Source organism: Gallinula chloropus (assembly GCF_964237585.1).
Source record: "Gallinula chloropus genome assembly, chromosome: 14".
Lineage (NCBI taxonomy): Eukaryota > Metazoa > Chordata > Aves > Gruiformes > Rallidae > Gallinula > Gallinula chloropus.
In genome coordinates this window covers 3,594,050-3,607,999 of record NC_140099.1, presented here as the reverse complement: position 1 = coordinate 3,607,999, position 13,950 = coordinate 3,594,050, and the positions used below count along the sequence as shown (strand labels likewise).

At 40.9% G+C, this 13,950-nt stretch overlaps 1 protein-coding gene across 1 annotated transcript in view; it reads right to left on the bottom strand.

Moving 5' to 3' along the window:
* Nucleotides 1-13,950, bottom strand: part of KCNH5 (potassium voltage-gated channel subfamily H member 5) — a gene marked incomplete at its 3' end in the record, with an annotated part of 151,145 nt that overhangs the window by 28,974 nt on the left and 108,221 nt on the right. The window contains exon 9 of the mRNA XM_084270540.1: nt 8,015-8,267. Coding sequence (XP_084126666.1) covers nt 8,015-8,267 — 253 coding nt within the window. The remainder of the gene's footprint in view (nt 1-8,014; nt 8,268-13,950) is intronic.

Sequence of the window (13,950 nt, the reverse complement as noted above, 5' to 3'; positions counted from 1 at the left end):
ATATCATTTATCTAATGTACTGTTTTGAAATTACCCTCTGCAGTTAATTGTCCTTGTCTATACCCACAGTTCAAAACCTGGTTTACAGACATACTCAGCAGAGTTACATAATTGATAGAAAATAGACCATTTCTGAAATGCACAAAATTGCTTAATGGATTTGCTCTCTGAGGTGGACATGAGACAGAATGGAGTCCTGCTTTCAGCGGCTGCAGAGTGCCATGAAAAAGAATTCAATTGTAGGCACTATTACGATTTTCCCACTGAAATGTGAGCAAAACACTTGTTTTCCTTCCAAATTTTGGGTAATACACAGTTAATTTAAGACAAGAGCTTGAAAGCAGTGGATGCTCACTCTGAAACTCTTCACGATGGTGTGTTACAGAATGTGTACCCAATGGAAATCACTGTTGGTATACACTCAAGATCTTCTCATTGTCTTCAGAGCAGTGAGGCAGGGAACTGCCCTGGGTCCCTCAGGAAGGCTGGGACAAGATGGATTGAACCTATTCACTCCTCCATGAGTCCCTGGATTTGAACGGTGAAGCTATAAGCTCCTCTTACATTGTGGTTTATACATATACTTCAGATATAAAATCTTGGATGTGTTTAAAGGTTCTTGAATTTGATGAGCAGTCTTAAAGCACCTCTCCTGAACAGAGGCAAAGCTCTGGGAAGTCCTCCCACCCCTGCTCTCACAGTGCCCGAAGCATCACTGAAAAAGGAACATCAGAAAATGAGAGTGGGAAACATGTATACGTTTTGCAGTTGTTATGAGGAAAGGGAAGGAGTGTTAGGATTTGGATACTGCTGGACTAAAGGTGGCAGGAACAAGAGTGTAAGGGTTTGTGGACTCAGAGAACCGTGGAAACCAAAATGTGTGCAGGGTTTTGGTGACAGGCATAAGTTTTGCTGAAACAGCTACACTGGTGTCAACCTAAATATGGTCAATACTCTGCTGGGTCCTTGGAATCAGAGAGGAAAGACTGTCTCAGAATCCACATATACCTGTGTAAAGGTGAAATTTATCCTTCTTCAGATAGGGACAGAAATTGAGCTACGAAATATCCCAGCAGACATGAGAACTTGATGGGGCCTTTGGGAGAAAGTTTGGGCAGGCACTGAAAGAATCAATTCTCGGTGAAAAAAGAGCACTGAGGAAAAACACATAAAAGGAACCAAGACTTCTTAAGGTGAAGGGGTGCTTTTCTGTGCTGTAAAATCTTAGCTAACAGGCCTGCTACCCTTCCCCTCATTTTAAAACATCTCCAAATTCCCATCAGTCGCAATAGCAAAAGCCAGACGTGATGAATAATGTAGGTTGTCCACTATTACATGCTCCAATCTTATGTTATGAAAAGCAGAGGCTGATTTTGATGCAGAATTGGTAAAACTGCATGAAGAAAACATTCATATAATTAGCTCAGGTACTGATAGCCATGACATGATGGCAGCATGCACAGAGGGGGGGGTGTCAGCAATGAAATATCAAGTCTCTGCAGCTACAATTACATATACTGCTATGTATATTCATACAAATACACCTGTCTGTGTCTATACATCTGCAGTAACACCTCTGTCTGCAGGACAGACTTATCTCTAACTGATACAGAAATCCAATGAGCAAGGAGGGAATTGGCTCCTGTTACCCAGAGCAGCACAAAGATCTCTGATGGATCTGTGAGTAGGTAAGCCCTGCAGCTCCTTGCCATGGGATACTGGGGATGGTTGCATAGATTTACAAAACAATGGGATGTATTCATGGAATAAAATCCTTCTGTGACTAATAAATGCAAAAGGTTTCCTTCTGGATGAGAAAGATCTTGAAACCCAGTTTAATGGAGGGGTGGAGAATGTTCAGGGGAGGTATCATTGTTTGCTTACTTCATCTTCCTACTTTGTCCTGTACATCTGCTGTTGGCCATTTTTGGAGACAGGCTACTGAGCTGGCTGGACTTCTGGGATTGGCTGATAGAGCTGTTTATGTCTGAAGAAAGGATCTGGTGAAGATGGGGGTGATGTGGTGGTGCAAACTCTTCAGTTATCTCCTGATAACTAAGACATCATTGCTTCTGGTATACACAATCTATGATGTATAGAGATGACTACTAGGCTGTGATAGAGGGCTGCTCTGAACGTGTTAGCCAAAACCTCAGTGTTTCCCAGGGCATCCAGAAGGGCCAGAACTTCCTTTGAAAACCAGACCAAAGCTCAGCACTAACCAGCTTTACAGGACTGCACATCAATATGTGAAAGGGCAGAATGAGGAGGAAAAACAGCTTTTCTAGCATTTGAAAGATTGTCAAAATAGCCAACAAAGAAAAATAACAAGGGACTGTGACAAAGGTACTTTGCATTATTTAACACAATATAACCTTCCCCAGCTACACCTAAAAACACAAAAGAAATCTACCTTTCTTCCAGCATTCAGGACTGTTGCAAGAAGAGTGAAAGGTCTACATAGATATTCCCCTCTAAGTGAAGGGTTTATGGTCCCCATCTCTCTCACTTTTAGTGCAAGTCTCCCAGTACTTCATATTTTTCTAGAAGCCCCAGTTCCTGGAGACAGGATATCTCCATTTTGATTTTATACAGCAATAAGTCCCTGTCCTTCCTGATGGAGAAAATAAACTTGAAAGCACGACCATTCCGACCATCTTCAAAACTCATAAGGTAAATCAGATTATCTTAAACCCTTAGTTTGATTTAAAAGAAGTGCACTGCATGATTTTTAAAAATAATTTCTTTTCCCTGTGCTGCCAAGACTTTTGAGTTCCTGGGTTTGGCAGTGAAGCATGCAGGTCTAATTCAAAAACATTTCAATTCAGTGAAAGGAATCTTTCTGACATTGGAGGCTGCAGATCACATCTATAACACACCAGCTGGCACTAAATTAAGATTGATGCTTCTTATTATAGTTAACTATCATGCAGATAGGGAAAAAATACTATAAATTTACAAAATAATGTGAAAAATTGAATGCTCCCTTCAATTCTGTCAGAAAGAGCTAATAACACTTCTGAACAAGCATCAGTAGGACTAATTTTTTCATGATATTACATATGCCAACCCAGACCTGCAGGATATGACTTATTCCAAGGCACACGCTTAAGAACTTCGTGGTGCTGAGCTGCACGTCACATAGCTTCTCAGATCACTTATCCTTCAAGTATTTTTCAAAATACTTTGAGATTCATCACTTAAAAAAAGCTACCTGCATATCACCTTAGTTACTGCAGTCCTGCTTGCTAAAAAAAATCCACCACCATTTCCTTAGTTAATTTAGAGTTTTAACTCATTGGAACCAAAGGTGCTTTTCCTATGGATGGAACAGGACACAGGCTGTTCAGTAACTTGCTACAAGGTGCAAGTTACTAACCTGGGGAAACTCTCAATTAACCTGCCTTGGTTTACTTCACATGAAAAAAAAAAGGTTCAGTATGAAATCACAAGAGCTGATTTGACACAAGAGCAAATTCTGCCACCTTTCTTCCACTTGAGAAGCAACCTAAGTTTTAATTAAACTAATAAAAATCACAGAATTACCTACTAATACTACAAGATGGAATTAGACTGACAGTTTTTCATGTCATACAGTCTGTCTTGGCCTGCACACAGCACACACCTGGCTGTATAACACCAAGGAAAATTGAAACGTTGATGCATGGATCCCCAACACCAAAGAGCTATGGAGCATCCGGGTCTCCTGCTCACAGAAATGGGACCTGCTACTGGCTCAGCCTCCAAAGAATTTTTCGCCCGCACGATTTGGTAGGACACTTAATCTTTTGGCCTCCAAACACATTAAGATGAAGAGTAGGAAAAGCCTCATCCTTATTTTCAGCTGTCATATCAAATTTAAGAAGAAATGCCAGTTGCGCTCTTGCTTTCCTTAACTCCTCTGACACTGCATAATATTCTCTTCCCAGACCAAGCATTCAGAAATAAATCACGAAGTAGACCTTTAATAAATGAAACTCTGGCTTGTCTAAAAACAATAAATCCAATAAACAACAGGTTGCACCGGGACTACACACAGAACATGCTGCGAATTAACATGCAACACATAGAAGGCAAATAGCAACTTAATTGAATACATGTGGGATCAGGACCCTAAGCGTGGCTGAAACAGCAGCAATTAAATCTATATCCATCCTGGCTTGACTATCAAAATTGAATTCATTCAGCAGCAGCCCCCCCTTGGATTGCACTGCTCAATATATTTTTATCACTGTGCAGTTTGAGCAATATTTCTGATCAATTCGTACAGTCAACATCTGAACGTGGCGGCTCATTATTTCTCTGTTGGCAAAATGACTTCTTTAAACCTAGTTAATCAATCTGCCCGGTCTAAGTTACTGTAGAGCTCAGGCAGTCAGCTGTGCAAACAGCAGCAGCTGGAAAGCGGCTTCTATAGACACTTGGTTGGCATCGCCACTTAGTGAAACTCCTCGCCAGGAGCAAATTCAGGTTAATTGCAGCGGGGTGAATCGTTAGGTGCCCTCTGCTAGCAGATGCCTCGTTTCATTAGCCTGGGGGACTTCAAACCCCCGGTCCTTCCTGAGACTCCTCTGCTGATAACACCTCCCCATGCAGAGCAGTGGCAGTTAAATTGTTTACTCCTGCTTGAGACGGTGGAAAATTACTGATGCGCCTTCTCAGGGTCACCTTGCTTGCTAGGAAAGTTTTAATAATTAGAGACAAGGCTGCTTCCCCTTCTCCATTGTCCTGGCAACTGCGGATGAGTTATGTCAAAATGACTGGGTCTTGTTTTCAGCAGCACCCCATCCCACCAGCTCTGCATGGTGTGGTCTCTGTAGTACCTGTAGAAGGTGGGAGACTGTCCTCAAGAAATGGAGATCACTAATGAGGGAAATGTAATGGGGCACCTGGGTATCTTCATTAATGAGTCCTATAAACTGCAGATCTACAATTGGATTCAGTCTCTTACTGTACCAGTTTCTGTAATGCTGATTACTGCAGCAGCTGGGCATTTAATTACGCACAAATGAGAACAAAACAAAACCAGGGGAGAACAAAATGTCATCGTGCTGCAGCATTGCCCTGCCAGTCACTGGGTTTCACCTGCTTTCGAGCAAAACATGGACTCTGGGGCTGCTGAACCAGGAGAATGGCTGCTGAATCAAAGGATGGTTGTCTCCATAGTGGAGCCTGCAGAAAGCACCTGGATGGGATGCCAAGTCTCCTGAGGACACCGTTTCAGCAGGCAGAGAGGCTGGATGTGCCAACTCACCGTGGCTGTGAGGGAAGGGAATGTGGAAAGGGAAAATGGAGAAGGGGAAAAAACAACATGCTGGGACCCGAGGGAGAACAATGCCCTGCGCTTCAGACAGAAGCACAAATGTAAGAGATGGAAGACACATGTTTTTTAACCTATTTTGGTGTCCCTACCTGATTCACTTTTCTAGGATATTTCACCTTCCCCCTTTCTCTTTAAGCAAGGCAATCAACACTACCCTGTTAAGTAACACCACGTTTTTAAAACAGTACTTGCAAAGTGCCAGTTCCAAGGCAAGCTTAGGAAATGGATGGCTCTGCAAGGAGCAGGGGCTGGCAGACCACATGTCCCGCCACACTCTTGCTCTTATAAAGGTAATTAATGAGGACAACTTTCCAAAGGATATATATATCCCATTTCCAGTCTGGCTTACTACTGGGGGATTGGGAAGATGGACAGACTTGTATACAACCCCATAAATTGCCTTTCCCTTGGAAACCCTGTGTGACAGCAGATGCTGGAGTATTCAAAGCAGGCTACAGAGGTTTTTACGTTAAGCAGCAGTTTTAAATCTGTATTACATTTAGGTAGATTCCCTTTCCTTCTGCTTGAACTTCAAGGCAGAACAGATAGATAGAAATTATATTCTTCACCACCTAATCTGCAGCCACTATTCCAGTCGGTGTTTCAGGTGCCACAGCTGCTGCTATAAACGTCTTTCCAACTACATCTCAGAGAGATTTTCTTCCACAAGTGAATTTTTAGGATACGACATTTCATAATTACTCAGTTCACTATTCTGCTAAATATCTGTCAGAGCATGAAAAAACTTCAGCATGCAGGGGAAGCAGTTTTGCTTTAAGTTAAATTTACATATTCTGCCTGTCCCTGCAGTACACGATGAACACAGCTCTGAGTCAGTGAATCGCCTGTCAGCGGCCACAGCAGAGCTGAAGCCACTTTGGGTAATTAAAGGTAATTCCCCTTAACTAGATATGGTTAAAGGTCTCTCCAGCCAAATGGAGAATAACACAGATACTGGATTTACTACATCTACAATGTGGAAATAAGAAGTTCTTACTGTCATTCCAAACACACAATATTCATTAGTAAATGCAATAAAGTTTTGCATGTAATCCATTTAGTGATGGCTTCCAGTTCAGTAAATTACATATTTATTGTTTGTTTTCATTATAATACCCAGAAAACCATTTATTTGTTTAAATGCTGTTACTTCCTCTTAAAGCTTTTCTTTTTTTAAATAGCTGTTAGAAAATATAAGACCATCACTGAGATTAATAATAAAAATTAAATGGTCCAGTGAGCTAAGTACAAGGAATATTTTACTATGGAAATTGCAGATTTAGGCACTTTCACCATAATGATTTCACATCTGAATATAGGAACAGATTCATTCTTTCATTAAACTTCTCTTTTAACACACTTTGGTACATACCAGCACACAGAAAGCTGCAGCAGGTATTTAAAAGAGCATGGGTATGCCTACTTGTGAGTTCACACTCTCCAGCTGGGAGGACCTGGGTTATGCCTTCAGGGAGCCGTCCCCATGCTATCCCATCCACACACCTGCACACGTGCCCAGTGCAAGACATGTATGTACACAGGCTTCTATGGCAACACATCAGGAGTCTCCTTTGGCTGCACGCTTGTCCTCATTTCTCCTCCCCCTTGCTGCCACCTCTGAAGGAGCTGAAGCCTTGCTTCACAACCAGTATTGACTCCCCACGTCTGCTGTCTTCCCACATGCCAGTGCAACCCCCAAGTGTAACCCTCGTGCCCCAGAGATTGTCCCCATGAGACACAAGAGGGACCAACCCATGTAGTCCTCTGGAGCCACTCATACAGAGTTTCAGTGGGGTGCCCTCTAGGACAAGGCACTCACTGGTTTTACACTCAAGGACCCACAGCTCCAATTTAAGGGAAGGCAAATAGCTGATATTCAACAGGAGACAAGTTCTACAATAAACTAGTCTATTTTAAAGAGACAAGACAGACGTTGAATGGTTTTCATTCAGAGCCACCAGTTTTTCCCCTTACATTGTTTTGCCTCTGAGAATGATTCCTGCCTCAACAGCAATGCTGACCACTCAAGTCCCACCATCTTCTATAGCTTTCCCAATCCCATACAAACCAGTGAAGAATCTGCATTAGGCTCCTTCCTACCCACTGCTGGCAAACCAGACACCACAGCAGGGTGACAGGGTGAGTAACCTGGAGCTCCCCCATTACTCAAACTTCTCATGACTGTGGATGGACAGATGGAGCATCCCTAACACTCTGTACAATCAGATCAGACTATTTATTTTCTGTAGAGCCAGTACACTACAAGTGACAATTTTGCTTCCTTGTAGAGAATTGTTGCAGATGTTATTCTGGGCTAGGACGCAGACAAATGAAAATTGCAGTGTAAAGGTTAATGTGGAAATCCTCTTGAGAGAGTAACATAAACCAATGTGCATTTCCTCTACCAGGCTACTTAAAAGATGTCAGGCACACAGATGCCATTCTCTTCTGCTTGGAGACACCGTAACTGTGACCATTGAGCCATACTGGGCAGAAAGAGCATTCCCAATGGCCTAAAAGATGAAGAGTCTTCCTCTAGAGTTGTATCTCAGGAGACACAACATGTCCATCTTATGACAAAGACTAGCCTCCCATAGTCCCAGCTGATGTTAGGCCAGACTAGCTAACATTTGAAGCTAAGCAAAAGGCAAACACACCACACCACCAGCAATTCAATAGAGATCACAGTACCTAAAATCGCCACCACCTCGTCGTCCTGGATGACCTCTAGGGATCCCGAGACCACAAAGCAAAGAGCATCAACACTTTCCCCAGCGTGATAGATGAGGTCTCCCGGGGCGCAATGGATCGTCTGAAACTCCACAGCCAGGGCTCGCAGGCAGCCGTCGCTGGCCAGCCGGAAGGCAGGGTGCTCGTTAAAAACTTTCCGGTTTAGGTGCACACAAATATCTGCTCTCATGTCCTTTGGGCAAATTGAGAGAACCTGAATAAAAAGAAGAAAGATAATCAGCTGGGAACGTGACACCAGACCAGGGCGTGCCCTGTGAAATAACTGAATGGATGGACCTTAAGATCTGGCTGGGTGGACCTTAAGATCCATCCATCCAGTTATTTCATAAAGCTTCTGGTGGGAGTTTTGTCTTGAATTGCGGTAGTTTTTTCTACCCAGTTACTGCTTTCACTGCAGGTGGAAGTGTGATGTGGAAGAAGGGACTATTCTGTTACTCTGTTCTCATTCCTAAGAGTTTTCGTGCTCGTTTTCCAGAACTGCGGGTGGCACAACTATGTCCTCTTTGTGGATATCCCTCCAGACTTGGTGCCCAGACTATCCACCCGCTGCTACACTCAATCCCTGCAGGAGCACAGAACAGACGCTCAGAGCTGAAGGAGTTTACAAACATGCAAAGACAGACCATTCACAATAGAAAACATCACATTTTGCTCGCATCCAGAAAACCTAGTCTTCAAAAGTCTTGATGCAGATGAGGACTTACCGACACGTATCCAAACACACCTAAGGTTTAGTTTCAGTGTCATACAGACATATAGTAAGTAACCTGCCCTGGAGGGCTTACAGGCTAGAAAATCCAAAGAGCTTGAGCTCAGAGCAAAAAGAAAGTATTATGAAACCTTATGAAATGTAAAGTAAAGGTGAGTGAAAAACTGTCCTGTAAAAATGAAGATGTCTTCATAGCAGACTGATTAAATAAGACCTTCGATTAATTTCTTACCTTAAGTATCTTTCCCTATTGAAATAGTAACATAAGCACACTTGAAGAAAGAAAGTGAAAACCTGTGGGTCTTGTTAAGTTTGTAAACTCTGAGTTTAATATTTGTATATCCTCCTAAATACACTAACATCCTTGTATCTCTGCAATGCATGGTAGCTGATTGCACTGAGAAACATATAAAACCTTTTAAAGTTTTCCAAGGATAAATAATAGAAAAGAGCATGAGATCAAGAGCACACTGGAAGCCTTGTATAAAGAAGACTGCAGATCAATAGTACTGATTAATTTCTCATTGTATTGAATTAATCTGGCAGCTTGCTCTACAGGCAGTATGAGAGACAGGGACATTGGGTCAATGTCTTAACTACCACTGAATATCAGCACACAGGAGGAGACCCTGGTAACGCTAAGCTTTGATGCAAATGGTCATGTTAATATTGAAGTAAAGCCACAATTTTTATTCCTGTTTAATGCAGAAGAGGTACAAATCAGAAAACTATTACTAAGGGTCCTAAAGCATAGAATGGGAAAATAGTAAACAATTTCTAGTTTAATTAATATTTATTCTCTTTCTTAAGTGGATCAAAATTCCTTTGTGATTAAAGATATACTGAATGCAAAAAGAAGTATAAATTATTTTCCTATTCTCTGTGCAATGGCTGTCTGAGGCTAAGAGGAGCTACTGCAACCATGTGCATTAACTTCTTCCACTATGGGTCATCTCGCAATTTCTATATCAGTCCCAGAATACCTGGTAAAATTATAGCTTATAAGGCCTTGATTTAAGAATTTTGAAGGATTTAGGGTAGGTGTTCCAACAGACAGCTACTCTCTCTTTTAAAACATGTGCTGCTTCTGAAGCAATTTTTTAAATTATTTACAGCCAACAGTCAGTAGATCTCATCATGTTGCTTGGACAGAAGACCTGCAATCACTGGAAATCTCTTCCACATCTAGGTGTTTAAAGAATATGACCAAGTCGACTCTTGATGTCATCTTGAATAAATGAGATGATGCTTTTTGTGCCTAACACTATGAAGCAAAGTATCTCGGAAACTTCCCCATAGCATGAGGTTTTCTCACTTCCAACCAAATTCCCAGACCTACCAGCTAATTATTTTTCATTTGATTTGATACAGAGTCAGTCAATTTTGCTTAATGCTATTCTTCCCTAACAAAATATTGTACATAACACATTAAAATACCCTGCAAAAATCTGTTTTATCAGAAAAATTAATAATAAACACATCTGACAAGACACAATCTCTATAAAGCATCATTTGCATTAGTAATAATGTCTTGCCTGAACCACTGTTGACCATATACCATATCACATGGCCATAATTTTATTAGGGGCAAATGTCTATTTTACAAACTAATACTTACCTGAGTCATGCTACATACTGTTAGAAGTATGGACACACCTTGTTTTTGCCATTAAAAAACAAAAATTACTTTTGAGAGAGATTGTTTCACCTCAGCCCTACTTCTGGATCAAACTGAAAGCTTGTTTTATAATGAAATAGAAACATGTCATCTTTCATCACCTCAAAGGAATTTAATGAAAATTCCTGCTTTCAGTTACATCATGATTGATGATTTTTAACATTTTTATCTACTCTTGTGCCTAAATCGTGGTTATAAGTTTTTTAACATCCCTTTAATACTTTTAGTAATGTAAGTGCTTTTGACTTAACAAGGCCATGAGCTATGAATTCTCATACTCTTAAGGAAAGTGTGTGTATTCACATATGACTCTTTCAAAATTTTATCTTTTAAGTTTCCAAACTGCAGGAAAAATAATTGTATAATTTCTTAAATGCAGCCAAAAAACTGGTTAAACAATTACAGGGGTCACAGTAAGATTCAGAGATGCTCATGGACCCGTTGTTTTTTGGAGTGTAAATGAACTGTGTCCTTAAGAATAAAAGCCACTTGGATGCAAAGTAGAATACTGTTTCCTCACAAATACAGAGTTAAATGTAGAGTATTAAAAGCGAGCACTCAAAGCATTACTCTCTTTATAGACACAACAAACATATCTATCATCACACACCGTAACACGAAGAGACAGAAAAAATTCCATCAAACAGAAAAAGCCAGCCTTAGAAAGCATAATTCAGGAAGTTACTGATGTCATGATAAAGTGATTCTCCCAATGACATATTCTGGTATGGAGATATATGGAGACATCACTTATCCGCTAATACAGCGGCAAATGAGTAATGATCCAAGGAACAAATATTCTTTATTTCAGTTTTCTTGTCTGCTATGCTGCAAGTACTTAGAACAGAAAATGAACCAGATGACACCTAAAGGAAATACTTAATATGAAAAGATTTGGCAGAGGATCTTTGACTGATAAAGATAAATGTAGATATGTGTAGGGGGAAAAAAAAAGAGCAGAGAGAGAGACAACCTCACTGTTCAGCTATGTGGTTACTGTATGCTCCAAGCACAGGACTTTGTGAGCCCCAATCTGACTTTGCAGCTCCCCTTTTTGTGTTTACAGATACCAATGGCATGAATTCAGAAGGAGTCTCACAGAGGCCACCAGCTTCTCCATTAGTTGTACTATGGAAAGGGGTTGTTGGTGACACAGATTACAGTAAATAGCAATTTCTGCTTCCAAAGAAGATACATAATATGATACAGGATCACACAGAAGTATTTGGAAGTTAATGATAAATAGTCCAAAGACCCTAAGAGCAGAAAATGATAAAATGGGCACTTCAAATTCTGGTAATTATTCTCTGAAAATGATCCCTTATTGATAATACAAGATTTGACATTCTTACTGTGAATTCCTCTTACTGAGATCTCAGCATTCTTGAGACAGCATACCAACTGATCCAGGCCAGTAGCAGCACATTTGTACGTGAGTCCATATGGTGCACAAATGCACACACATGGGTGTAAAAGAGAAATTCAATGTAAGGGAGAGGATATCCTGCAAAGCTTAACCTATTGTTTCACTACTAGGGAAATGCCTCCAGTACTCCATGTTAGCAGAATGCAAGTTCAGCTGGGACATTAGTTCTAGCCTGTGTATTCTTTCAGCAGTGTATTGAAACCCACGAAGACAAGTTTCTGAAGAGATTTCCTTAGAGATTTCAAAACCTTTCTCAGTGAAACCTGTAGTTTATAAGCAAGGCAGGATGTTAAGTTTGCTGACTGCAATGCTTTACTATGATGGTTTTGGTGCACGTGACTTGGAGCAGGCAGTCCGCAGGGACCAGATGCTTGTGCTGCTACAGAAGTTGCTCTGTAATAAATCTGTAGCCACTGACCTTGCAGTCAGATAGCCCTTATGCATCCAAGCTGCATAAAGGAACAGAACCTGATATGTTTCAATGCAAAAATCTGAGAAGAACGTTGAGTTCTACCCAGAGGAATATCTTTCCTGGTTGTATAAACTGTGTTTCTACCAGAAAAGGAGCAAGGCTCCATGCCACACATGAACAACAGTACACATGTATCCACAAAGAACCACTGAACCACCTGAACCACTATAAAGCTGAGAGAGGAGAAAGCAAAGCACATGGTAACATTTACCACTTCCCTTCTCTGCACAGAAAATTAAACCACCTTAAAGTCTGTACAAGACAATTGCTGAGCTCTGCCATTATCACTCTCTGCTGACTGGCACCCAGCTGATAACAAACCCCAACAAGACACCCAGTGCACAGATTCAACACTGCTGCCATCTCTAGAGCACCCTGTGGCACACGTAGAATGCTGACGGCGAGTGAAAAGCTTGTGGTTGCTGCTGGAGGTTGGGAAAGGCAGTAACCAGCTCAGGAAGACTCACAGGCAATTGGTACAAAGTATCTCACTATCTTTTCTGCTAGAGATCCACGGTGGGAAAATGAAACTCCCAAGGAGGTTCCACCTGATGTTTTTCCTCTCCCATCCATTTCCCCAGCATGCTCAAGTGGTTTAAGATAAGCCCCTCGAACAGCTTAAAAAAAAAACTCTAAAGGGAGCAGAGATTATAAAGAACTCAAAGAAAAGGAAATGAATCGAAACAAAAACCCATAGAGATGAAGAGTATGTCCAAACAATATCTTTTAGGAAGGTTTTAAGTAATTTTCTTTTTAAAAAATCATCCCCAGCTGGAAAACACTACAGGCTGGCTTAGCAAATATTAAAGAATCTGTTAAGGCTTGTTAACAATGAGGGCAGAGGCCAGTGAATCGTGAATACTATTTGCAATTTTCTTTCAGCACACAGGATTCTCACTTTCTCAGGGTTATAGCTCGGGGATATATTGACTGATACTTGAGTGAAGAGCTTAGACAGTCTTAGTGGTGGAATAACAAGGACCGTCTCCTAAATGAATAACCATAAGGGTATCAGAGATGCTAAAAACTGTCAGCTTTGACAACAAAGAAAATAAACTCCCCCAACTTCTAGCAAGTGATAGGCCACAGATAACTCTTTTTATTTGGTGGATAAAGGCCACTCTGGGTTTTCAGACACATTCATCAGTCATAATCAAGGTCAGTTCTTTCCAAAAAAACCACAATACCCAAGTTGTTCAGAGTTTTAGAAGGATTTGGCTCATTTAAGTGTTGAATTCTTTTGCAGACCTGGCGAAAAGTATTACATTTGGCACTGGATGGGGGCCAGAGAAACAAAGGTAAGAAAACAACTGATTGGCAAATCGCAGAACGTTTTCCTGTAATAATCAGGTAATTTTGTAAGTAACTCAAAGGTGATGTATGGAACTGAGCAGCTATTAACCCTGCATGCATTAGGGCAATCTTTAATACATCACTGAGTGTCTTGGCACAAAGAATTTCAGCAGCAACAGTGTGTTCTGTTTTAATTGCATTAAAATCCAAGGTCACTTGGATTTAAATGCTCAGAAATTGAGATCTGAAAATCACATCTAATCGGTTGAGTTTGACTTATTTTCTTAATAGCAATATA